We start from the raw sequence: 24002 nt of genomic DNA on the forward strand, positions 1-24002 counted from the left end.
CCCTCTCAAGGTGCCACCCTGCAAGCGGGTAAGATCGGCAGCTTCCCATTCACGCACGTTCTCTGTTTGTGGCTTGCTGCCTTGTGGAACATTCTGCCTGAGGGAGGGCTGTGGAAAGGCACTCCCGTGGCTCTGGGCTTTGGCCTTGGTAGAAACCCAAATGTTCAGGAGGGTACTTGCTTACTGAGGTACCTAGGGATTCAGTGGTAGAACAGCCTAGGAGGTTGTTAGCTGGGGCTGGAATAATAATATCAGCAGTCTGTTGCAGTGTTTATTGTACACACGGCCTCTTTTAAATGCAATGTCCTCTGCCTTAATAACCACTTTTCTTCATGATGATATGTCATGCCTCAAACAGGTTTTGTTGCTTTAGACCTGGGGTCCCCAACCTGGGGCCCGTAGGTGCTATGGTATCTGCTGACACCTTTTCTGATGCCCACCAAATGTTTTTAAGAAGTGGGTGGGGCCAAGTAGGGCTTTTGCCCAGCAAGGCTTCCGATTGGCTATTGGAGGTTGGATTGGCTGTGCAGATTTTTTTTTAAATGTTGCGTCGGCAGCGCCTACCACAGCAGCACAAGGATCTGCACCGGGTTACTTAAGTTAAGCGGCGGCAGCCATTTTGTGGATGGCCCTGCCTCCTGCAGAAGCCATTTTGTGGCAGCCGTTTTGTTGCCACACCCACCACACTGTGTCAGAATTCCAAATGCGCCTACAGGCTCAAAAAGGTTGGAGACTCCTCAGACTCCTGCTTTTGACTATTTAGACTATTTTTTTTTTTGGTTTGCATTATTTTTAAATTCTGTAGTACTCTTCCTGTTGCATTGTTTCTTGAAGGACTTTGCCATCTGTGATTTAATTGCTGTTCATATTCTGTAATCCACCTTGAGTCTCAGTGAGGGAGGTGGACTATAAATTAAGTTAGAGTCCAGTACTACCTTAGAGACCAACATGACTTTCAGGATTTCCAGAGTCAAAGCCCCCGTTGTCGTACACTAAAGGGAACTTTGACTCTCGAAATCGTATCTCCTGAAAGTCTTGTTAATCTTGAAGGTGCTCCCAGATTCAAATCTCAGTCTTCCACAGCAGACCAACACGGCTACCCTCTAAAATAATAAATAAATAAAGTAGTAGTAGTAGTTGTTGTTGCTGTGAGCTACAGAGAGCCGCCATTCTCAAAAGTACAGTTACCCCTTCCAACATTACGACTTTCCCCATTGCGTTTTTGATATATCGCGTTGGCATACGAAATTAAATGGGAATTTTGGGGGAGATTTGCAGAGAAGCCGCAGATGACCAGAAAAAGTTTAGAAACTAAGAAATGCCTGAAATATATGTATAGTATTGTATCTTCTTGTTCTTGGGCTATATTCCCCTTGAGGGGGTTAGCACTGACATTTTCTTCGCCAAATAGCTCCAATTTGGGGTACTTCCTGGTAAGGTTGATAGTAATACATGTCCTCAGTGCAATTTTATTCATTCCACCCATTTCTTTGGTCTTCCACATGGGTCAAAGTTTACGGCCGTTTTTGCAACAGAAGTCTCCTCCAGTCGCGTAATGTGCCTGTACCACCGGAGTCGTGCTTCCCTCATTTTCTTTGTTATAGTATAGTATTGTGTAATATCAACATATTTTATCTTTTAATTCCGCAACAAGTCAATTTCTTTGAAAAGGTGCTATATGAAAAGTTTTTGCAATCTGGGACTTCTTCACCGGCAACGGGCGAGAGGGCTAAACATTTTTTTGCGTGGATTTTAGATTGTGGGAGGCTACTTTCAAATCTCTAACCCCGTGAATAATGTGGAAGGGGATAACTGTCGCATACCTTTGAATACCAGGTTCTGGGGGAAGGTTGGCATTCTGCTGCAGATGGTGCGTGCAGCGCTGAGAGCTCTTTGGACGATGCTGAGTGTTTATTAAAAACCACAAATTCACAGAAAATGGTCCTGAAGGGGAAAAAACCCCCAAATGACTTTGTCCCTTTTCTTGTACATCCTCAGAATTACCGCGCGAGTACAGACACCCCTGCCCAGTTTCTTGTTGATGCAGTTAGTTAAGTAAAAGTGGTAAAAGGTTCACTTCCCCTAGTTTCCTTTTTGTGTGTGTGGTGAGCCATTGTGAAGTTGACAATATCCTTGGTTACTGTCGGAGGCTTTCATGGCCAGATTCAACTGGTTGTGGTGAGTTTTCTGGGCTGTGTGTAGGTCTGGTAGATCTTGTTCCTAACGTCTCACCTGCATCTGTTACTTCACTCTGCGATACACCTCTGAAGATGCCAGCCACAGATGCAGTCGAAACGTTAGGAACAAGATCCGCCAGACCACGGCCACACAGCCCGGAAAACCCACCACAACCAACTCATTGGTCACTGTTTCCCATCAAATAACCTGATTTAGTTTTCCCAAGGAAACCAGATGAAGGGAAGGGGAAAGTGTAGTAGAAAAGATTGCCCTGTTCATCTCTGTTTCTCCCCCACCTTGTCCCAAAACATGAATTGGGAGGGAATACCCCCCCCCCCCGATATATGCAGTGATGTGAGCTTTCCAGCATGTCTCGAACAACTCAAACATTCTCTACATATACAGGCGTATATTTTCTACATGCCGTAATTCTCTACATACCAACTCGTTGCTATGGTACCTGGCTTTTCATATACGCTCCAGTGAAATGTTCCGTGTTTAAACTGACCCCCTCCTTGGGTACTAGGGTATGGGTTAATCATCATCATCTTTTGCTTGAAAAGGGGGGAAATTAGGGATGGTAGATGGAGAGACCTAAACCTGCCCCCCACCCTTGGTTCTGAGGGTTGCAGGCTACTGTCAGGAGAAATCCTTTAGTTAATATTGCGCTTCACACAGAAGCTGCTGGAATACTGGAGTTTCAGCTCCATTGGTTTATTCATATTAAAAGGTCCACTCTGGCTGGCAGCGGTTGTCGTGGCCCTTAGATTAATGGTCTTCTCATTAGCTATTATTTGATCCTTTTAACTGGAGGTGCCAGGGATTGAACCTGGGGACCTGTTGTATGCCGAGTGGATGCCATAGCAGTGAACTATTCACCACGCAAAGAAGTAAAAATAAACAAACCCTGCTTTAGGCTATTCAAAATAATACCTTCACCACTCTCCTTTGGTACTGGTTATCTGCTCACCAGTGTATAAATTCTGCTCCCCATAGATGAGCGGACAGGTGACAGAGTGCATCTCTGCACCAAAAATCATTGATTTCTGAGAGCGGCCGGTCAGAAACTCACAAGGAGGGCAAGATGGAGAGTTGAACTTGTTTGAACAAGCAGACGGCTGGCAGCAGGTGGCCAATCCAGAAGTCCACCTACTGCTTGCCAGTCACAGAGTCATCCCTTCTGCACAGCTTGGTGGTTAGCGAGTGGTGTGTGGGTTTGGATTAAAATACAGAAATCCAGAGGGGATGGATGTGAAAGGGGAAAGTGCTGAAGAGGTATGTGGTGGCAGCTGTTCAAAACATGCGGATGGAAAAGGGGGAAAGGCAGGAGATTGTGCAGAGCTGAAAGTGCGGGAAGAGGGGGACCGGGAGGAAGTAAGAGGTCCTTTCTTCCAGCTGCCCAATTTTATTCCTCTTTCCTATTTTTTCCCAAACAAATTGCATTATGGATTGCTCCCCGCCCCAGATGGTGTCTAACTTGGCAAGGTTTGTGGAACTGCAGCTGGCATCCGATATTCTCCAGGGAATGCTTCAATCTGGGACAGGAGAATATTATATATGTATCTCGACTCTTGTCTCTTTCTCTGTCTCTTAACAGAAATCCTCAGGGGACCTGATGGAATCCATCCTCATTTTTTAAAATCATTTTGGATTCCTGCTGGCTGTACCTGCCTGCTGACGGCAGGGTGACTCGGGCTGCCTTCTCCCAGTGGACAGGTCGAGCTGACAATCCTCAGAGTCGAGGGCTAAGATTGCTGTCTTAAAATGGCGAGTTTGTCTCTAGATAAGAAGGCAGGAACCAGATCAGACAGCGGTACCAAAGACTCAGGGGCAGAATAGAAGAATTTCCCAGTCACAAAGTGTCTGGGACAGGGTAGCAGAATCTCCCAGCCGCGAAGCATCCGGGACAGGGTAGCAGAATCTCCCAGTCGCGAAGCATCCAGGACAGGGTAGCAGAATCTCCCAGTCGCGAAGCATCCGGGACAGGGTAGGAGAATCTCCCAGTCGCGAAGCATCCGGGACAGGCTAGGAGAATCTCCCAGTCACGAAGCATCCGGGACAGGGTAGCAGAATCTCCCAGCCGCGAAGCATCCGGGACAGGGTAGCAGAATCTCCCAGTCGCGAAGCATCCGGGACAGGGTAGCAGAATCTCCCAGTCGCGAAGCACCCGGGACAGGGTAGGAGAATCTTCCAGTCGCGAAGCATCCGGGACAGGGGAGGAGAATCTCCCAGTCGCAAAGTAGGACAGGATAGATCAATTTTACCGAATGGATTTTTGCTCCTGGTCTGAATGGTCCCAGTGAAGGGAGTTTCCTTCCTTACTTTTGGTTGGCCAGGGGTGCATTCTGGACAATTCTTTCAGACCAGTTGCTGTGAGAACCAGGAATTCAGTTTCAAACATCCCTCTGGCTTTTGCAAAACATTCTTCCAGCCCAAGGTACCCCCCCCCCCCCGCATTTAATTCTCTCTTCTTCTTTAATTTTTTTTTCACCCTGCCGAAAGCAAACCCCTTTTTCTCCCCCTCTTCAATTTGAGGCAATTTATTGGGAGTTGGGTATGAATTACAAGGCACAGCGCTAACAAGCACCTGCTTGTATGCAATTGACTTGCCTGCTAATTGCTGGGATAATCATACTTTCTGCATAATAGTTTTCGGGGAGAGAATTCTTTGCTGTTTGCCAGCAAGTCGCTTGCCTGGCTCTCAAAGGAGTCTCTCAGCCTGCTTTTTCCCCCGCTGCAAGCCAACCACTGTGCCGGTTGCAAGTGCCACATTGAAAGCCACGGTAATGGCTGCCGGCTTGCATTCCGCAGGCAACGCCTTCCCCTGCAAGAGCCCAGTGGTAGAGAAACTGCTTGCCTGGTTGCTAACCAGCCAGTGTTTTATTGGCTTGGCCGCTCAAACCGTGTCAAAACAGCCAGATTTAGGGTTTGAAAAGGCGATAAACAGCAGTTGGGAGACTCAGCCAAAGAGTTTGCCAATGTCAAGGTGGGGCCTGTAGTTCTGTCAGAGTTACAGCTCATTTCCAGTCTACAGAGATCTGTTCCCCTGATCTCTCTCTTCTCCCCAGGCACAGCCTCTGGATCTCCAGGAATGTCCCAAGCTGGAGTTGGCAACCCTGCTGAGCTTGGTTCAGTCAAGAGCCTTACTGCCCTACCAATGACATAGCGCCAAGGGGCGTGGCGTGGCATGGCATGGCGGGGGTGTTCCGGGGCATGGTGGAGGCGTGCCCTGGGCACAGTTCCCCCTCGCTCCGGCCCTGTGCCCTACTCCTAATCTTTCAGGTTGCAACTCTCTGCAGATTTTGAGACACCAGGTCTGCCATGCTTACCATGTGACTTGACAGATCCCGAAGGGTAGGGTGCCGCCCCCTAGGTTTCATGTTGCTCCTCCTCCTGAGACCCTTCCCTTAATCCTGCCTGTCTGTTTCCCCTCTCTCCCATCTGTATTTTTGAAACCCAGGTTGGCATTTTTCAACCACACCTACTTTGGATTCTGTTAGAACCAGGAGGTGAGGGTGGTGGAGGTGGTGGAGGTGTGGAGGAAGAATTATTTCTCTCTGGAGGAAGCCCCACCACGGGGAGAGCCATTGCCTGGCCAGATTTACTTGTTTGGTAGGCTGTGGTTATTTAAGATGTGGTGACAAAAGCAATTCTTCACTTGGTGGACCTTTTAATATTTAATTTCTCGTTTTGGTTTCAGTACTGGCTGCCCTTCGGTTGTTTTAAGCTTCCGCTGTAACGGGAAGTCTCATGTGCTATAGAGAGAAACACGTCTTACTGTGACATGCCTCTGAAAATGCCAACCATAGATGCAGGTGAAATGTTAGGAGCAAAAACGACCATCCCATGGCCTCAAAGCCCAGGAAACCCACAACAGCCGATCTGGTGGTGATTTAACATTAACATAAGTACATAAGAACATAAGAAAGAGCCTGCTGGATCAGACCAGAGTCCATCTAGTCCAGCACTCTGCTACTCACAGTGGCCCACCAGGTGCCTTTGGGAGCTCACATGCAGGATGTGAAAGCAATGGCCTTCTGCTGCTGCTCCCCCCGAGCACCTGGTCTGCTAAGGCATTTGCAACCTCAGATTGAGGAGGATCAAGGTTGGTAGCCATAGATCAACTTCCCCTCCATAAATCTGTCCAAGCCCCTTTACATTATTTTAAAGTCTCTGTGTTTCCAAAAATTTTTATGGATATAGTGCTGATGCTTCACCAGGGAAAGCTAGATTCTGTGTACATATGTGCCTTTAATCAGAACTGCATTTCTTTCTTGTGAAGTTTTGGATCTGGGAAGGAAGCCAGTTCGGAGCCTGAAAACCCTCTTCTCTGGAAACATCGTTCAGTCCCTGTTGTGTACAACTTCACAAGGTTGTCGCCTGCTGGTTTCCAAACCTGTCATTGCCACATTAAGGACTAGAAAGAATCCTGAGAGCAAGCAGAGGTTCCTTGGAGGCGAAACTTGTGTCACGCAACCACATAGCCTTCCTGCTTGCATTGTGCAATTGCAGAATACCCACAAAAGGCCTTGAGGTCCTTCCCGGAGGGTTTAGGACCGTGGTGGTGAACCTTTGGCACTCCAGAGGTATGGACTACAATTCCCATCAGCCCCTTCCAGCATGGCCAATTGGCCATGCTGGAAGGGGCTGATGGGAATTGTGGTCCATAACATCTGGAGTGCCAAAGGTTCGCCATCACTGGTTTAGGACATCACTTCAGTGCTACCTGAGAAGTAGCTTTTGACCTGAAGTAACTTTTGCCCTCCTTTCTCTTCTCTCCCCACCCCCCAAACACTTCTCATCCTCCAATTCTTTCTCTGCTAGTGAACTGAGGGGGAAAGGGAGGAGGGAATCCAAGGAACTGTTGCATGGTAATAGTTACCATGGAGACCACTCCATCTGTATCCATGCAACCAGGATGCTAGCATCCTATTCTTTTTTGGCACCTCCTGTCTCTCTGTGAATCTGTGAGTGAGCTAGAGGGGGGGAGGGGGAGAGAGGGACATTGCCGGCTGGGCTGCAAAGACCAGATTCTTCACTGGTGGAAGCACTGGAGTTCATTGGTTGTTGCAGCCTGTTGGATAAAATCATTTGGGCTCCGGATCCCACTATGCAGTTTCACTGGAGCACTTGACAGGTGAAGGGTAGGAGAGGAGACCTCAGTAAAGTGTGCAGGAGAATTTCTTTTTGTGGCAGGTGACAGGTGAAGTTGAATGCAAAAGGGAACCTCTGGATCAGGGGTCTGCAACCTGCAGCTCTCCAGATGTTCATGGACTAAAATTTCCATCAGCCCCTGCCACCATGGCCAATTGGCCATGGTGGCAGGGGCTGATGGGAATTGTAGTCCTTGAACATCTGGAGAGCTGCAGGTTGCAGACCCCTGGTCCAGAGGTTCCCTTTTGGCATTTGTATTGAGACTGCTCATCTAACTCTCTAATGAACATCTGAAGCACCAGAGTTGGACACCCCTGCTCTAGTGGATACCTGTCCCCACTCTTTTTAAACTCCTCCCCTGGATGCACCACAAATCGCACATTCCTGCAATTTTAACCAATAACACAGTCTGTATGGTAGTTAAAGTGCTGGCCAGACAGGCCCAGCCTTCAAATGCCAACTCTGCCCTGAAGCTTACTGGGTGACCTTGGGCAGGTTGCGCTCACTGTCAGACAGACCTCCCTTGCAAGATGGTTGTGTGGGTAAAATGAGGCAGAGGAGGACAGCACGTGCTCCCTTGAATTCCTCGGAGGAAACAATGGGATGGAAATGGACCAAATAATAATTTTAAAAAGACATTGCAGAGGTGGGGAAAGAAAAGAAGAAGGCAGCCAAGATGATCGGGGATTGGAGCCCCTTCACATAAGAATGAGCATTTTATTGTCATTGTGCACGCACAACGAAATTTACAGCAGCATTCCTCGATGCACACAATTTCAGACTCATACCCCATTCTCACTTTCCCCTTCCTCCACCCATCCCTACACAGCCCCAAACATATCAACACGAAGCCACGGAGTTCAGCATAGCCACAGCTCTAGAGTAGAAGCTGTCTCTAAGCCTCTTTGTCCTAGTTTTTATAGACTATGAAGAGGGGCTGAAGAGTTTGGAACTTTGCAGTTTAGAAAAGAGATGAATAAGGGGGGACGTGGGTCAGACCTGTAGAATTATGTACTGGATGAGGATGATGAAGGAGGAGGAGGAGAAGAAGGAGAAGAGTTTGGCTTTACATCCCCCCTTTCTCTCCTATAGGAGACTCAAAGGGGCTTACAAACTCCTTGCCCTTCCCCCCCACAACAAACACTCTGTGAGGTAGGTGGGGCTGAGAGAGCTCAGAAGAACTGTGACTAGCCCAGGGTCACCCAGCTGGCATGTGTGGGAGTGCACAAGCTATTCTGGTTCCCCAGATAAGCCTCCACAGCTCAGGCGGCAGAGTGGGAAATCAAACCCGGTTCCTCCAGATTAGCGTGCACCTGCTCTTAACCACTACGCCACTGCTGAAGAGTTGATAATGAATTTTTTTTGTCTCCGAAAATACTAACCCTTGAGAATGAAGCTGTTGGGTAATAGATTTGGGCAGAAAAAATGCTTCTTTACACAATAAAATGAGTGATTAAGATGTGGAATTTGTAATGGTCGCCGACATAGACGGCATTAAAAGGGAATTAGATTTGTGGAGGAGAGGTCTATCAATGGCTATTAGCCATGGGGCGACCAAAAGGAACCTCCACGTTCAGAGGCAGTCGGATTTCTCGGGGCCCCATTGTTAGGAGGTACCGTTTATGCCTCGGCCTCCGTGCCCAGCGCTGGATCTCCTGATAACCAGTTCGTCAGTTCCGTATGTGAAGCAGGATGCTGGCTTAGATGGACCGCTGGTCTGATCCAGTGGGGCTCTTCTGACGTTATTATTGGTAACACTCGGCTGCCCTTATAATGCCTGCCGTACTTAATGGATCTTTCCTTTGTAGCTGAAGGATTTTCAACTCTTTTCCCCGCCTGCACCGCCCAACCAATGCTCGAAGTTCGCATGTTACATTTATTGCACATACCAAAAGCGGAATGCTGCTTTCAGTTTTCCTTTAAAAGCCAGTGTTCTATTACAGACCCATGAACAGCCCCGAAACTGCTTTAAGGGTCCCAAAACTGAAATTTCCGAATGTTCATATCGGACTGTCCCATCAGCGCCCGGTGGAACTGGTAAAGTACTCCGTGGTCTCTGGCAAAGGTCTTTCGCATTGTCCGCCTACCGTTCGGTAAAAATGTATTACCCTGGGGACATGTGGGATGCAGCCATTTGTTCATGTGTGTGAGTGGGGGAAATTGCCCCCACACCTCTCTTCCTTCCCCCTGGGTCCATACACTGACTTCACAAAGAACTGGCGCCTTTTGCTCAGGGCAGCTGCCCATACTGGGGGCTTCAGCCTGCGACGGCAACGGCCCATGTTTTCCTTCCGATATGCCTCTGCTACCTGGTCCTTTGAATGTGAGATGCCAGGGATGGAACCTTACATCCTCTGCAAGCAAAGCTGAGGGCAGCCTCTCACCACGCCATAGCCTTCCCGAAGTGTCTGGAGGAAAGCAAGTCGGTACCTGTGCGCAGCTGCGCTGGTTTGAGTCATTGATTCCCGGTTTCTTTCATCTCCTTTAAGGCGGTTTCCAAAGCGAAGCTTACAAACTCCTTCCCTTCCTCTCCCCAGCGTACCTCTAATGCGGCTAGGGCTGCGAGTATTCTGCGAGGACCGTGTATGGGCCCCAGATCACCCAACAGGCTTCATGTGGAGGAACAGGGAATCAAACCCGGTGCTGTAGATTAGAGTCCCACTGCTCTTAACTACTACACCACAGCAGGCTTGTGTGGTCTTTATAAGTCACCGCAAAAGTTGTGCCTACCTGACAGGTAGTTCCTGTAGGGTAGTGGTGGCGAACCTATGGCACGGGTGTCCCCCCACATCTAGGCTGGCCTGGGCCGCTGGGCTCGATTATTGGTATTAAACCTAAGACCTAGTTTTGGGGAAGCAGTGTAGGTAACCCTGTTAAGCGCTGTTAAACTCCACTGATTTTCATGTGAAGAACTAAAGCATGATCCTTTACCTGGGAGGAAGCTCAGTTGCTGGCAATGGGGCCTGCTTCTAAGTAAACCCTCCTAGGGTCGTGATTCACCAGTTGGAAGACTTGCATGGTTGCTTCAAAGCAAAGCCACCGACTACCACTAAGCTTACTCCTGAGTAACGCACACCTCGGAGCCAACCATTTTTTTCAAAACTAAAACTTCAGTATTCAAGTTAAATTGCCGTGTTGGCACTTTGCGATAAATAAGTGGGTTTTGGGTAGCAATTTGGGCACTCAGTCTCGAAAAGGTTCGCCATCACTGCTGTAGGGGAAAGTGAATCTCTAAAAACCTGGCTACTTCAACACTCTGGAATATGCTCCCACTCCCCACAGTGGCCGGCTAGATGTCCCTGGGAAGCCCATGGGCAAAGGATGTAGACAACTGCCCTTCACTGTTGCTTCCTTGTCCTCATCATTTGCCATTCAGTGATATATTACCTCTCAACATGGAGGTTCTATTTTGCCTTTACAGAGTTTTCCCTCTGTAAGAAACTAGTTGGGAATGCCAGAAAGTTTTAACAGGTTTTTTTTTTTAGCTCATTAGTAGACATTGGCTGAGTTCTGGCATAACATGAAACTGCCATTTATTTTAACTCTGGTTAGTTTTTGCAACCAGGAGTTGGGTCTCTCGAATTCAGGCTGGCCTCTGCAAATGCTGGTCTCACGATCCTCTCTGTCCCCACCACCTTCCCTGCAGAACCCTGGCTGGTTTCCCATGGCATCAGGGTACAAGTCAAGAGGCCTGCCTTTGTATGTTGCATGAAACCTGAGTTAAGAGTACTGGAGGTTAATAAACCAAACAATGGTTCGAGATCCTGACTTGACATACCCTGCCGACCAAAGCTAACGTAGTTGTCTGCATTCGAGCTCTCATAATACAACCATAGTTAACTAAGCTGTGGCTTTGTGCGATTCCTACTGAACTGTTTTTGCTGTAAAAAAAAAGGTTTCTTAACATCCTGCCAGTACCCGTCTGCCTGTAATTTAGGCCCATTATTGCGAGTCCTGTCTTCTGCTGCCAACAGGAACAGCTCCCTGTCCCCCTTCTGAGTGACAGCCTTTCAAATACTTCAAGAAAGCAATCACATCCCCCCCTCAACCGCCGCTTTTCCAGGCTGAACGTTCCCAAGTGCCTCAGCCTTTCCTCCAGGGGTTGGTCTCCAGCCCCCCCTTCATCTCCAAGCATCTGCACTCCCCTCCCCCCCCCCACAGAAGCTCTGTATTCCCCCACTCCTCCTCTTTCTATTGGTGATCCAAAATCACTGCACATTATCTGTCCTCCATGCAAAATCCTCAAAGAGCACCGGTGGGACTGCCAGCGCCTGAAACTCCTTGTCTGTTTCACCTCTACATTGATGAAGCGTTTTGTGGTCCCATCTCTATCGGTTTCACAGCTGTGCTTGGTAGCTCTTGTAGCGGATAAACTAAATGAAGGTTTGTATGCCAATGCTGTGAAAGAGCAGCTGTAAAACCCATAACCCACCCCCCCAAACGCCCCACCTGCTGAAAGTCCCCCTTCTGTGAGCCAGCATGGTGTAGTGGTTAAGAGCAGGTGCACTCTAATCTGGAGAACCGGGTTTGATTCCCCGCTCTGCCACTTGAGCTGTGGAGACTTATCTGGGGAACTAGAATAGCCTGTGCACTGCAACAGATGCCAGCTGGGGGACCTTGGACTAGTCACAGCTCTCCTGAGCTCTCTCAGTCCCACCCACCTCACAGGGTGTTTGTTGTGGGGGGGGGAGGGAAAGGAGATTGTAAGCCCCTTTAAGTCTCCTTGCAAGAGAGAAAGAGGGGATATAAATCCAAACTCCTCCTCCTCCTCCTCCTCCTTCCTCTTCCTCTTCACCTCCTAGCAGTAGAAGTGAAACGAACGCAGTTTTAAAGCCCCAGAATTTCTCCAATTTGCTTTCCAGGGTGTGTTTGTTTTCTGTAGGGGGCAAATTCCATCACTGCATTTTGCTTTGTTTATATGTATGTTATCAAGGATGTTAGAGATGTGCAGGATGTTTGTGCATCTAACAGCATTTGTATTTTTTTTTTTGTCCTGTCCTGAGTCCCTTGGGCAAAAATAGGCTCAACCTACTGCTATTAATTCCCCTCCTCCTAAATAAACATCAAATCTGATAGAATAGGGTATAAGAGAAGATTGAGATTCTGGTCTTCGTCAGCAGAATACAATATCCACATCAGAAATAAAAGATGGCTGTGGCATTCCTATCTGTTTTTTTAATCTTAAAAGCAACCACAGGGGCATCTGATTTGGATAATTACTCTTTCACTGGTGGTGATGGGATTAACTTTTCCAAGCCCTTTTTCTCCATGACGGACAAATTGTGTGGTTTCTCCCCAGTTTCTCTCTCCCTGAGGCCAAGTAACTTTGTGGGAATGATTTCGTTTCAGGGAGATAGTCCAGGGAGATATAATTTACCCCCTCCTCTCCTGCTGCCCCAGCTGTAAGCTCTGCCCCAGATCTAGGAAGCATGCAAAGAGATTCCTGGATCTCATGCTCTCCTGAGAAATCTTTCTCTGACCCAGTTCCCAGTGTCTAAACTATGGCATCTTAAATCTAACCTGAGAGACAGAAACGCCCAAGTGCTCTAGCCCCGTCCCGGGCAGGCAGGGTATGATGCCCGTTCCAGTGGCTTGAGGTAGCCACCAGCCCTTAAGGGGTTATGAAATAAGACTCCGCACATGCAGAATAATGCACTTTCAATCCACTTTGCAGCTGGATTTTATTGTGCGGAATAGCAAAATCCATTTCCAAACCATTGTGAAAGTGGATTGAAAGTGCATTATTCTGCATGTGCGGAAGGGGCCTCGGAGAGGCAGAGACCTTGTATGTGAGATGACTGAAAACAGAGTTTATGCAGGAAGAGCGTCAAGATGGAACTCCATTCCTTATTCCAGGCTAAAGTCAGCCACTTAATCACCCTCACCGTTTACTGCTATTACTGTTTTTTTTAATCTGCTTTTCCTGAAGAATTGCAAAAAAGGGAAAATGAGTCAGTTGTTTGTTAATGACTCTTTTGTTTCTACTCAGGTGTAGAATGAGTTCTTCCTGTTTCAGAGGCCTCTGCTGTTTTGGAGGCCATTCTGAGAGTAGGAACTTTTCCTTAAGATATCTGCGTGTGTGTGTTTTGCGGCGGCGGGTGGGATTTTTGTGTGCTTCCGATGAGTTGGCTTCTAGCCCTTGGCTTCACACTGCTGAAGAGATGGCATTGTGATGCCCCTTTGCTGCCTTTCCATTTTTTGGGGGGGGAAAAAGCATTTTGCATTTTAATGACCTTTTGCTTATTTATAGGTTGCCTTCTGCATTTGTTGGAATGCAGTAGTCATTTTTCAAAATTAACCCCCACTACGCCTGGCGCCGGGCCAGACGCGCGCGACGCGACGCGACGCGACGCGACGCATTAATGCAGTGTACACACACACACACACACACACACACACACACACACACACACACAGAGTGATTGGTATGTGTGTGTTTGTGGCTGTGTGGTGGCATCAAAAACAAATAGTGATACCTTAAAGTTTTATTTTGGTGCCCGCATCTTTTAAGAACTGGGGTTAAAGTGACATGTCGCACTAATACTCTGGTGCTGGGTGAGTGAATAATTTGGGGCAAACTGTATATACTGTGGGCTCATGTAAATTGGTTTAGCAGCCATGTCCTCCTGCAGTTGTGATTCAAAGTCCGAGGAGCACACTTAGCTGAAATGCTTCAGAGACTGGAGACAGGATCTTCCAAGTGTTCTAAAAGATAAATTTCAGCGGTGCCAATTCGGATCCAGGCAGCGCAAAAAGGCAAAATGGGACTTTGTCCCTCTCCATCTGTATCCTTGGGCCTGACAAAATCACCTGCCTCATTTTAGCCCTGGAAGGAAAACAGACGGGCACCCAGATGGAAGAGGGATGAGAACAGGGAATTTCTGTGCCAGCTGAATTAGAGCTGGGATGAACGTTTGCCTCTGTCCTTTCTGCAGGTAACCAGAGGAGCCAAGCTAAAAAACTCTAGCTCTGGCTCATGGCTTGCAGCTTGTGGTCCTTTGCATGCCATGCTGGCAGAACCACCACCAGCCTGGGACAACCTAGGGGCCCTCCAGCTTCAAAGATGTAGTGTGGGAGGTGTTTCCACTGAAACTGAATTGAACATGTTTCATATTGTAAGAATCCTCAGGGTGAGCGAGAGAAAAGTAGAGTGTGAATGTTTTTTAAAAAGTGGGGTTTTTTGTTCCAAAGCTGATGGGTGTGTGTGTGTGTGTGTGTGTGTGTGTGTGTGTGTGTGTGTGTGTGTGTGTGTGTGTGTGTGTGTGTGTGTGTGTTTGGAGTGGAGGTGGGTCATTTTAGGGGCAATTGTGTGGTGATGTGAAAGCTTCGAATCTGCATTTTCTGCATTGTCCTGGTCTGATTTGGGACTGTATAAACAGCTGCTAATGATCGTTTCTGGATTTGTTTGTTTTTTTACAAGATACTTGAGTGAGTTTCTGTTTCTGGATCTCCCAGAATCGGTTAATCTGGTTTGACTGTAAACTATTTCTAACGGGTCTCTCAGCCCCTTCAATGGACTTTGGATTGGAAGCAACCAGTCTTTCCCACTGGGGCTAAAGAGAGAGTGGAGTCCCCTTTGGGTATCAAAAAGTCATGGGAGCGTGGAGAAAGGTCTTGAGGGACAGGGCTGTAATAAGGAGAGTAATTGGACAAGCTTGAGCCAAAGGGTTGACACGATGTAATCCTATATATTATAGGATTCTTTTGAAGGAAGCTATAATGGTAAAATTGGTATAAAACGGATATAGAAATATAGCCCCTTGCTGTACATTAAATAAAAGGAGGTTATAGCTCTTTCATATTACTGGGATATCTTGAGAACATGTGGCAAGTGGACGATTTCTGCAGTATATGAAATGGCCACTCTTTTCACAAAAACACATCTCTGTGAATTAAATAGTCACAGTTCTGTGAATTTAAAAACGTCTTCCCCAGTGTTGTGTTCCTCATGAAGTATCTCTACATTTCATTAACCTCTCAAGAGGTGAGAAAGGATAACGTGAAGAAAAGTTCCTTGAGGCAGAGATAAATGCCCACAGAAAACTGGCACAGTAGGTGGAAAGGGTCTATCATAGTCTTCATCTTGATCCACTAGATTTATGTGTGAATGGAACTCCCCCCTCTTTTTTTTTTGCTATTGAAGTCTGTCTTCAACTGACTGCCTCATACGAGCTGAAATAATACAGTCTAAGTTGGTCACTTCAGTGAGAATGAGACCTTGTGTGTCAATTGTCACCAGGAATGCACATTTTTAATATCAACAATGAACGAAAAGCTTTAATAGTGGGCACAGATGTGGTGGATTAACAAAGGCAGTGTGGTGAAGTGGTTGGAGGCCCAGGTTTGAAATTCCACTTCCATGGTAGCTTGTTGAATGATTTTGGGCCAGTCATTTTCAGTGTAATTTACCTCACAAGGTGAGTCAGGTTGAAGTTCAACTGCACCTTAGACGCCAACAAGGTTTTCGGGGAATAAGCTTTTGAGAGTCAAAACCCCATTTGTCAGATATCTCATAAACTTATACTCCATAAATCTTGTCGTTTTCTAAAGTGTTACTAGACTTGAACCTAACTGTTCTACTGAACACCAACATCTACCTCACAAATTTGTTGTCAGGAGGATAAAATGAAGGATGGGAGAACAATGTTATAAGTTGCTTTGGGTACGCTTCGGGGGAAAGCAGGCTATAAATAAGAAATAAATAATTAGGATCCCCTGGATACATGTTGTAAGAATAACAATTCTGTGCTTAGCAATTCTATATTTCATTTGCCTCCTTTTTCCTTTTCCACAGGCTTTTTGACCCTCACAAAATTCTGACGCTGTTGGACTGACACGGACGAAGCAGGATATCATGAACTGAAGAAGAGACACCAGACTTTTTTTGTTTTTTTGTTTTTGTAATTTTCTATCTTTTTTTTTTTTTAAGAGAGAACTTTTAATGACAGCGCTTTGAAAAACAAGGGTTTCCTTTTTTAATTTTTGGAAATTTAAAGAAAACATTCTCCTCGTACCGTGAGGATCTTTGCAGAACATGGGGAGGAAAAAGATCCAGATCCAGAGGATCACGGATGAAAGGAACCGTCAGGTAAGCTGCTCGAAAAAGGCCGTCATTTGTACCTTATGGTTCTTTCCCCTTGCCTTGCTCTGAACTCCTTTGCCGTTTCCATGAAAGCCTCAACTTAACATCTTTCGCTTGGTTTTAAATATCTGTGTTTGTGCCTGTAAAATGAAGTCTGTTCTTTTCAAGGGATGCCAATGATCCCCAAAGACTTTTGTGGAAGGCTGGAATATACCAAAAGACGTAGTTTGGACATGGCATAGATTTTAAGAACGTTGATGCGATTCTACTTCGAATCTCATTCCTTCTGACCGTCAGGTTCCATTGGGCATAGAAGTAAAGAGCTTTTATTAAAATACAGGACACTTTGCCAACCCCGGGGGACCGTGCAGTGAGTGTTTAAGGGCTTCCGAAGTCTAGCTACTAAACAGTATAATGAGCGGAACGAGAGGAAGAAGGTCAAGTATCTAGAGAGACTTATTTTGTGAGTCACCAACCAGGTAACTTGGACATATGCCAGCATCTGGGCTCTAGAACAGAGGAAACTAGGACACACACTCTCGCTTGGTATAAGACAGCCACCCCTCACCCCCACCACTCAATATGGGTGCAGGTAATTGGGTTCAGCTTCTTGTGGATTGATTTTGCCACTTCTCTGGGGGAAATCTGTCTCCATTTCTCAACTGCTCCATCCAGGCAATCGTTCCAGAGGGCCAAAATGAAATAATCATTGCTGTAATCTAAACCAGCAGACATTCCTTGTATTTCTCTGGATGGTTCATGGAGGTGTATTATTTATTTGCTGCCCACTTTTCTCCCAACAAGGATTCAACTCTATGAGTTATGCTGAGAGAAAGCAACTGGCCAGGTTCCGTGACAGAATGGGGTTTCGAACCTGGGTCTCCCAGACACCAATCTAATCACTATATAGCACTGGCTTTTTGTAATGTTTTTCTTCTTCTCCTTTCACATAAAAAAGAGACTCAGCATATCAGAGTGAGAGTGATTGGTTTAATATACATTGCCCTGATTTGCTCGCTTTTTATAAGGGGAGGGTTTAAAATAAAGTGACCCTGCTCCGCCTCCCTACCTGCAGACTGTAATAGGATTCTTTCTATCCCTCTACCTGTTGCCTTGTTGTGTGTAATGTGAGCTTTGTGTCATGACCCAAGGGCTGTTTTTCATCTCCTACTTTAAGAAATATAGGGAGATGAATAAACTCTGGCAGAATTCTTAAGGTGGAGGCAGATAGTTTAAAATTACTCTTAAGAGCCAGCGTGGTGTAGTGGTTAAGAGCAGATACACTCTAATCTGGAGAACCGGGTTTGATTTCCCGCTCTGCCACTTGAGCTGTGGAGGCTTATCTGGTGAACTAGGTTAGCTTGTGCACTCCAACACGTGCCAGCCGGGTGATCTTGGGCTAGTCACAGTTCTTCGGAGCTCTTTCAGCCCAGCCCAACTCATAGGGTGTTTGTTGTGGGGGGGGGAAGGGAAAGGAGATTGTAAGCCCCTTTGAGTCTCCTTACAGGAGAGAAAGGAGGCATATAAATCCAACAACAACAACAACTTCTTCTTCCATCATCATCATCATCATCATCATCATCATCTTGTGAAAGAGTCTTCATCAGATCTCAAAACAATGTAAAATCCACTGCAGACTTTGGTGGAAAAGTGCTGTCGAGTCACAGCTGACTCACGGCTGATGAACCCCGGCCAGAGGATTAAGAGCAATAAGCATCATAGCTGAAACTTGCAGAACCAAAAAAAGAATCTTGTGGCACCTTTGAAAGGTTTAACAGATTTGTGGCAGAAAGTTGTGAACTGGAGTCTACTCCATGAGATGTGTGAAGTGTGTACTTAGCTGGCAGGTGCACATGCACAAAATAATCACAAGTAGTGGCGTCAAAGCCATTGATATCAAGAGATCCGGTGCGTGACGTTTCTATGTAAAGCTCAGATGTAGACAAGAGCGACCGTGGCCGTTCACAATGCCGCAATGGGGACATTATGCAATCATGCTAGATTCACTAAGCTAATTCAATACCTGTCATGTGATAGGAGTCCAGCAACTCAGTTGGGCCCTAATAGGATAATATCCGGCTTCGTGATTCAGCGATTTCATGTGGAATTCTCCCTTTTGAAAGTCGTTCCTTGGAAGAATGGGGATATTTAGTTAGGCTGACTTGGGAGACCGGAACGTTTCCCCACCAGGTTCTGAATGCTGCCGTTTTTGATGTCTCGTTGGTGCCGTTCTTCCCTTTGCATAGAGATTTTAAAAGAGCAGCACAACCTAATAGAAAACCACTGCCTAGAATATGCCTCAAATACATCCAATGCCCTCTGGAATAGAACCAGCCAAGCCTGGCTTCTGAAGGCCGTCAGGGAAATGTCTGAGCAAACTTCCCCGGGGTGCAAGTTCCATTTGAGCTGCTGCTGCCGAAAAGACCTGTCATGTATAACCACCCACTGCCTTTCAGTTTAAGAATTTAATCTCTGTTGAGTTTCTGTAGACTTCCATATAGCACCGCATTTCATGAGCCTATGAAGCTGCTCTGCACTGAACCGAACCGCTGGGCCATCCAGGTCCATACTGTAGACTCAGACTGGCGGAGGTTTCAGATGGAGGTCTTCCATATTACCTACTGCACGGTTCTTTAAACTGGAGGTGCCAGGGATTCAGAGGCGTATCTAGGGAAAATGTAGCCTGGTTCAAAAACTGAGTTTTCCACCCTCCCACCCCTGTGTGGGCGGCCCTCTCCCCCACAACGACCAAACAACATTTTTTTTTGCACCAGGTCTTGAAGTCTTGTATGGACCCAGGAGGGGCGTGGGGGTGATTTTCTGCCCCCATCGTGACTAAATGGCTGCAGCCCGGGGACATTTGACCCCATATGTTCCCCTGTGCAGTATGCCCCTGCATGAATTGAACCTGGGATCTTAGACGTGCCCTTCCCCTTGGTGAAATTGGCCCTCACCCCTGCTTTATTTCTGCCATTTTCTGTCTGTCCCTGCCTTCAGTATCCGTTCACTACCAATGCTCTGTTCCTCATGGGGAAGAGTGGAGACCGTATCATACATTTGTGTGCATAGAGACTGCTGCTGATCTGGCCACCTGGATCCAAGCCACAGTAGCATCGAGACTGGACTGCTGTAACGTACTTGATCTTGTGCTGCCATCAAAATCAATTTGGAAACTCGGGTGGCTCAGAAGGCTGTGGCTCAGTTGTTATTGAGGACAAGATGGAGCATGCATATTAATCCCGTCCTGCGGGCACTTCACTGGGTGCCCATCAGTTACCAGGGTCAATTTAAGGAATTGCCTGTCACACATAGAGCCAACATGGTGTAGTGGTTAAAAGCAGGGTTTGATTCCCCTGCTCTGCCACTTGAGCTGTGGAGGCTTATCTGGTGAACTAGATTAGCTCGTGCACTCCAACACATGCTGGCTGGGTGATCTTGGGCTAGTCACAGTTCTTTGGAGCTCTCTCAGCCTCACCTACCACACAGGGTGTTTGTTGTGAGGGGGGAAGGGCAAGGAGATTGTAAGCCCCTTTGAGTCTCCTTACAGGAGAGAATGAGGGATATAAATCCAAACTGTTCCTCTTCTTTCATAGTTTTGGTCCATCATCTGCTGGACAGCCTCTCTCCCCACCCCCCCACCCCCCGTTCCACCACAACTGCTGAAGGTTTCAACCTGCATATGGGCAAAATCAGCAACTGCCTGAATCTGTGCCTTCTGTGTGGTAGCCCCCGTATTATTGGACAGCCTGCCTAGAGCGGTCAGGAAGGCTCTCACTCTCCTGGCTGTCTGCAAACTATGCAAAACTGAATTATTCAAGAGGGCTTTTCTATGAAGGCAATAGAGTTGTACTGTACTGATTCACACAGTTACTTGGGAAAATTGTTAGGGGCCGTGGTCTAAACTGCTGTGTACAGCTAACTTAACCTAGTATCCAGCTATGGAATATTTGCGTCATTTAATGTGTCATGTTAGTTCTCGTGCTTTGCTTCAGTAGGTTGTAGACTTCCTGTTGGTTCTACAGTTCTAATTCCCATTGCACTGTTTTAGGGTGTCCCTTCCTGTTGATTGCATTGACTCAGCCTGTGTAATTGGCCTCAAGACCCAGTGAGAAAGGTGGACAATAAATAATGTAAACGAAACAAATATTGGGCTTATAGATTGGGGCGGTCATAAGAACCTAAGAAAGAGCTTTGCTGGATCAGACCAGAGTCCATCTAGTCCAGCACTCTGCTACTCGCAGTGGCCTACCAGGTGCCTTTGGGAGCTCACATGCAGGATGTGAAAGCAATGGCTTTCTGCTGCACCTGAGCACACTAGTAGTATATATAACAGGTATATATACTCCAACAGGTATATACTCCACTTGCTTTCCAACTATCAGATCCTCTGAAGATGCCAGCCACAGATGCAGGCGAAACGTCAGGAGAGACTGCTGCTAGAACACAGCCATACAGCCCGGAAACCATACAGCATCCCACACTAGTCGTCATCTACTAGTGCAGGGGTCTGCAACCTGCGGCTCTCCAGATGTTCATGAAAATCTGGAGAGCCGCAGGTTGCAGACCCCTGTACTAGTGGGATCAGAGTACAACAGGATACCTCTAATTTCCATACAAATGGGAAAATGAGAACATGCCCGGCCTGCTTCAAGGGTCTGCAAGCCATATTCTTACTCCTTGTTGACAAATCGAAGTTTGCCGTGACACCCACGTGCAGCCAAAACCTTTACTGAAGCTGGCTTTTGGATGGCTAGGGACAGGGCTGCACGAGGGTTTAGTCCATGTAATTGGGATCTAATGATTAGAATGACTCACCAGAGTCACTCGGGACAGGCAGATTATAAATCAAGGATTCTAAATTAATTGGCTACAACCATCGGCTAAAGGCAGGGTGGGGAGACAATATAGCCGAGACCTTAACTTCCCACCCCCTGCCCTGCGAGGTAGCTTCCTGATCTATTACTTCTGCCGTCATGAGGACTTGCAACTTGCATGTCTTTTTTTGTGCTTCTCCCTGGCTTTCGGTAGGAGCAGAGCCTGGTAGATATTTTTTTTGGGAAAGCAGAAGTCCAACTTCTCTTCAAGCATAAGAACGCCCTCCCTCCCTCCCTCCCTCCCTCCCTCCCTCCCTCTCCTGCCTGCTCTTAATTCCTTTAGTATGGTCCCAGGTCCCCACCGTTTTGTTGCTAGCAAAGGGATCGTTCTGGCAAGTGGGCGAATTTGCTGCAGCAAATATTTTCCTACCCTTCAGGGAACCACCCTCAAGGTTGCGAGGTCTTAAAATTAACCCATCGTGACAGATGGCCTAGTTAGGATTTCCAGCTACCCAGAAGGTCTGTTCTCTTGGCAACGGCCTCTTGCCGCAGACTGAGGTTCCTTCAATAAACACCTGAGAGAGGGGGGGCGGGAAGGAGGGGGAGAGTGAGCGAGCTGTGAATCCCGTTATGAGAAATTAAAATTCCCTCCCTCTAAAATCATCCCTCCGCCCCATGTTAGCAAAAGCTGAAGGAGGGAGAGAAGGAAGTGGGGAAGGAAACTAGCGACCGGTGCTGCATTTCCATGAACAAATGCCGGTGTTCTTGTCGGGCGCTTTGTTTAAGTTTATCCCCAGCAGATCATAGAACTGGATCTTTTCTGTGACTTCTGTTTTTGGAAGAATGTTTTATCCACTGTTGGCCCACACTCTCCTCCTGTCAACTTTTAAAATTTTTGCATATCCCATCTTTCAATTAGGTAGTTTAGAAACAAGTTTATTTATTCCACCAATGAACATGCTTCCTTTCCAGAATTCTGTTTGAAGGGGCTTGCAGGTAAAACAATATCATAAAACGTCATACATTTTAGATAAAAATGAAACCAGTCAGGGGCATAAACACAGTCCTAAGACAATAGTTGACCACTGTATTGTCGAAGGCTTTCTAATGCCGGAGTTCAGCGTTGGTTGTTGGCGAAGGCTTTCGAGACTTCAGTTGTGGCTGCGTGGTTCGGTAGATCTTGTTCCTAACATTTCTCCAGCCACAGATGCAGGCGGAACGTTAGGAACAAGATTTACCAGACCACGGCCATACAACCTGGAAAACCCACCACAACCAGTAGCTGACCACCCTTGAAAGATCAACAGTACACTCCCCAGAGAGAGATCAGAGATGGTGGCTGGTGAAAGTGTGAGGGAATGCCCCGCTTGAGTAACCCCAGCTGTCAGCCCTGGTAAGCTCCGAGCTGAGCGAGCTGAGCATCCCTGTGGCACGGCCAGCTGCTGGGACTTGGCTTGACTTGCTCCTGTCTGCCAGTGGCCTTCCAGAGCGGTGGTCCACCAGGTACTTTCCTGGTAAGTTGAAGAGCTGGTCTGACCCTGTCCTCACATTGCCAGTTTCTGGGCAGCTTTCTGGTAAGGGAGCTTGAACCGTGCAGTTTTTCCTTCTCTGGATGGTGCCTGAGGGCAGGCAAGTGTGGCGGGTGCTCTTACAGAGTGGCCCCTTCCTGGAGAGCCAACGTGGTGGAAGAGCAGGTCGATTCTAATCTGGAGAATGGGTTTGATTCCCCACTCTCCCACCTGAATGTTGGAGCTTCCCATTCAGAACCAGACCTGTTTCTCAAGGCGCACGCATTCCTTCTGAGTGACCTTAAGCAATACACTTTGGAACTCTTCTCAGCCTCAATTTTACCTCCCCAGGTGTCTGTTGAGGGGAAAGGAGTTTGTAAGCCACCTCGAGTCTTCTTCTACTTCTACTCCTCCTCCTCCTCCTCCTCCTCCTTTCTCTTCTTCATATATAGTAGGTGAGAGTTCCCCTCCTTCTTCCGTATCTGGGGTACCTTCCTTGCTTTTTTTCTGCAAGGATATGAACTTCTGGTTAACTTGGAAATCTTTAAACTATTTTGCACAATTGTAAGAATAGGGGAGCTGCTGGATGATTTTTCTCACTGTGAGTCTCTTTCTCTTCATAGCAAAATGTCCTCAACAGTTGGGAAGGGGACAGTTTGCCTCCATTTACGCTGGGACAAAACATGTGCCCCTACCCTCCAGTCTCTTGGCTGCCATTTCCCCACTGAGTAATATGTAATAAGCTTCTGATGGAGATCTGTTTTATCCATCCTGTTTTCTAAAGGAGCAGTCTTCTTTGGCCTTCTTACTGGGCTGGCTCAAAATGAGAAGGGAAAATATTTTTAAGAGTGTTCGAAGCATGGTGTAGCGGTTAAGAGCGAGTGGATTCTAATCTGGAGAACCAGGTTTGATTCCTCTCTCCTACACATGAAGCCTTGGGCTAGTGCTAGTCAGAGTTTTCACAGAACTCTCTCAGCCCCACCAACCTCACTAGGTGTCTGTTGTGGGGAGAGGAAGGGAACGGAGTTTGTAAGCCGCCTTGAGACGCTTTATGGTTGAGAAAAGCAAGTATAAATCCAAATTCTTCTCTTCTCTTCTCTTCTCTTCTCTTCTCTTCTCTTCTCTTCTCTTCTCTTCTCTTCTCTTCTCTTCTCTTCTCTTCTCTTCTCTTCTCTTCTCTTCTCTTCTCTTCTCTTCTCTTCTCTTCTCTTCTCTTCTCTTCTCTCTCACCTGGTTACAGCATTTTACAACAGCCCGTTAAGGTAT

General features: G+C 47.1%; 1 protein-coding gene across 9 annotated transcripts in view; it reads left to right on the forward strand.

Moving 5' to 3' along the window:
- Nucleotides 1-24002, forward strand: part of MEF2D (myocyte enhancer factor 2D) — a 199027-nt gene that overhangs the window by 86543 nt on the left and 88482 nt on the right. For all 9 annotated transcript variants that reach the window (XM_048513202.1, XM_048513143.1, XM_048513158.1 and 6 more), the window contains one exon: nt 16127-16420. In XM_048513202.1, the coding sequence (XP_048369159.1) occupies nt 16367-16420 (54 nt within the window). In that variant the 5' untranslated portion in view covers nt 16127-16366. The remainder of the gene's footprint in view (nt 1-16126; nt 16421-24002) is intronic.

This window comes from Sphaerodactylus townsendi, linkage group LG01 (genome assembly GCF_021028975.2).
Source record: "Sphaerodactylus townsendi isolate TG3544 linkage group LG01, MPM_Stown_v2.3, whole genome shotgun sequence".
Lineage (NCBI taxonomy): Eukaryota > Metazoa > Chordata > Lepidosauria > Squamata > Sphaerodactylidae > Sphaerodactylus > Sphaerodactylus townsendi.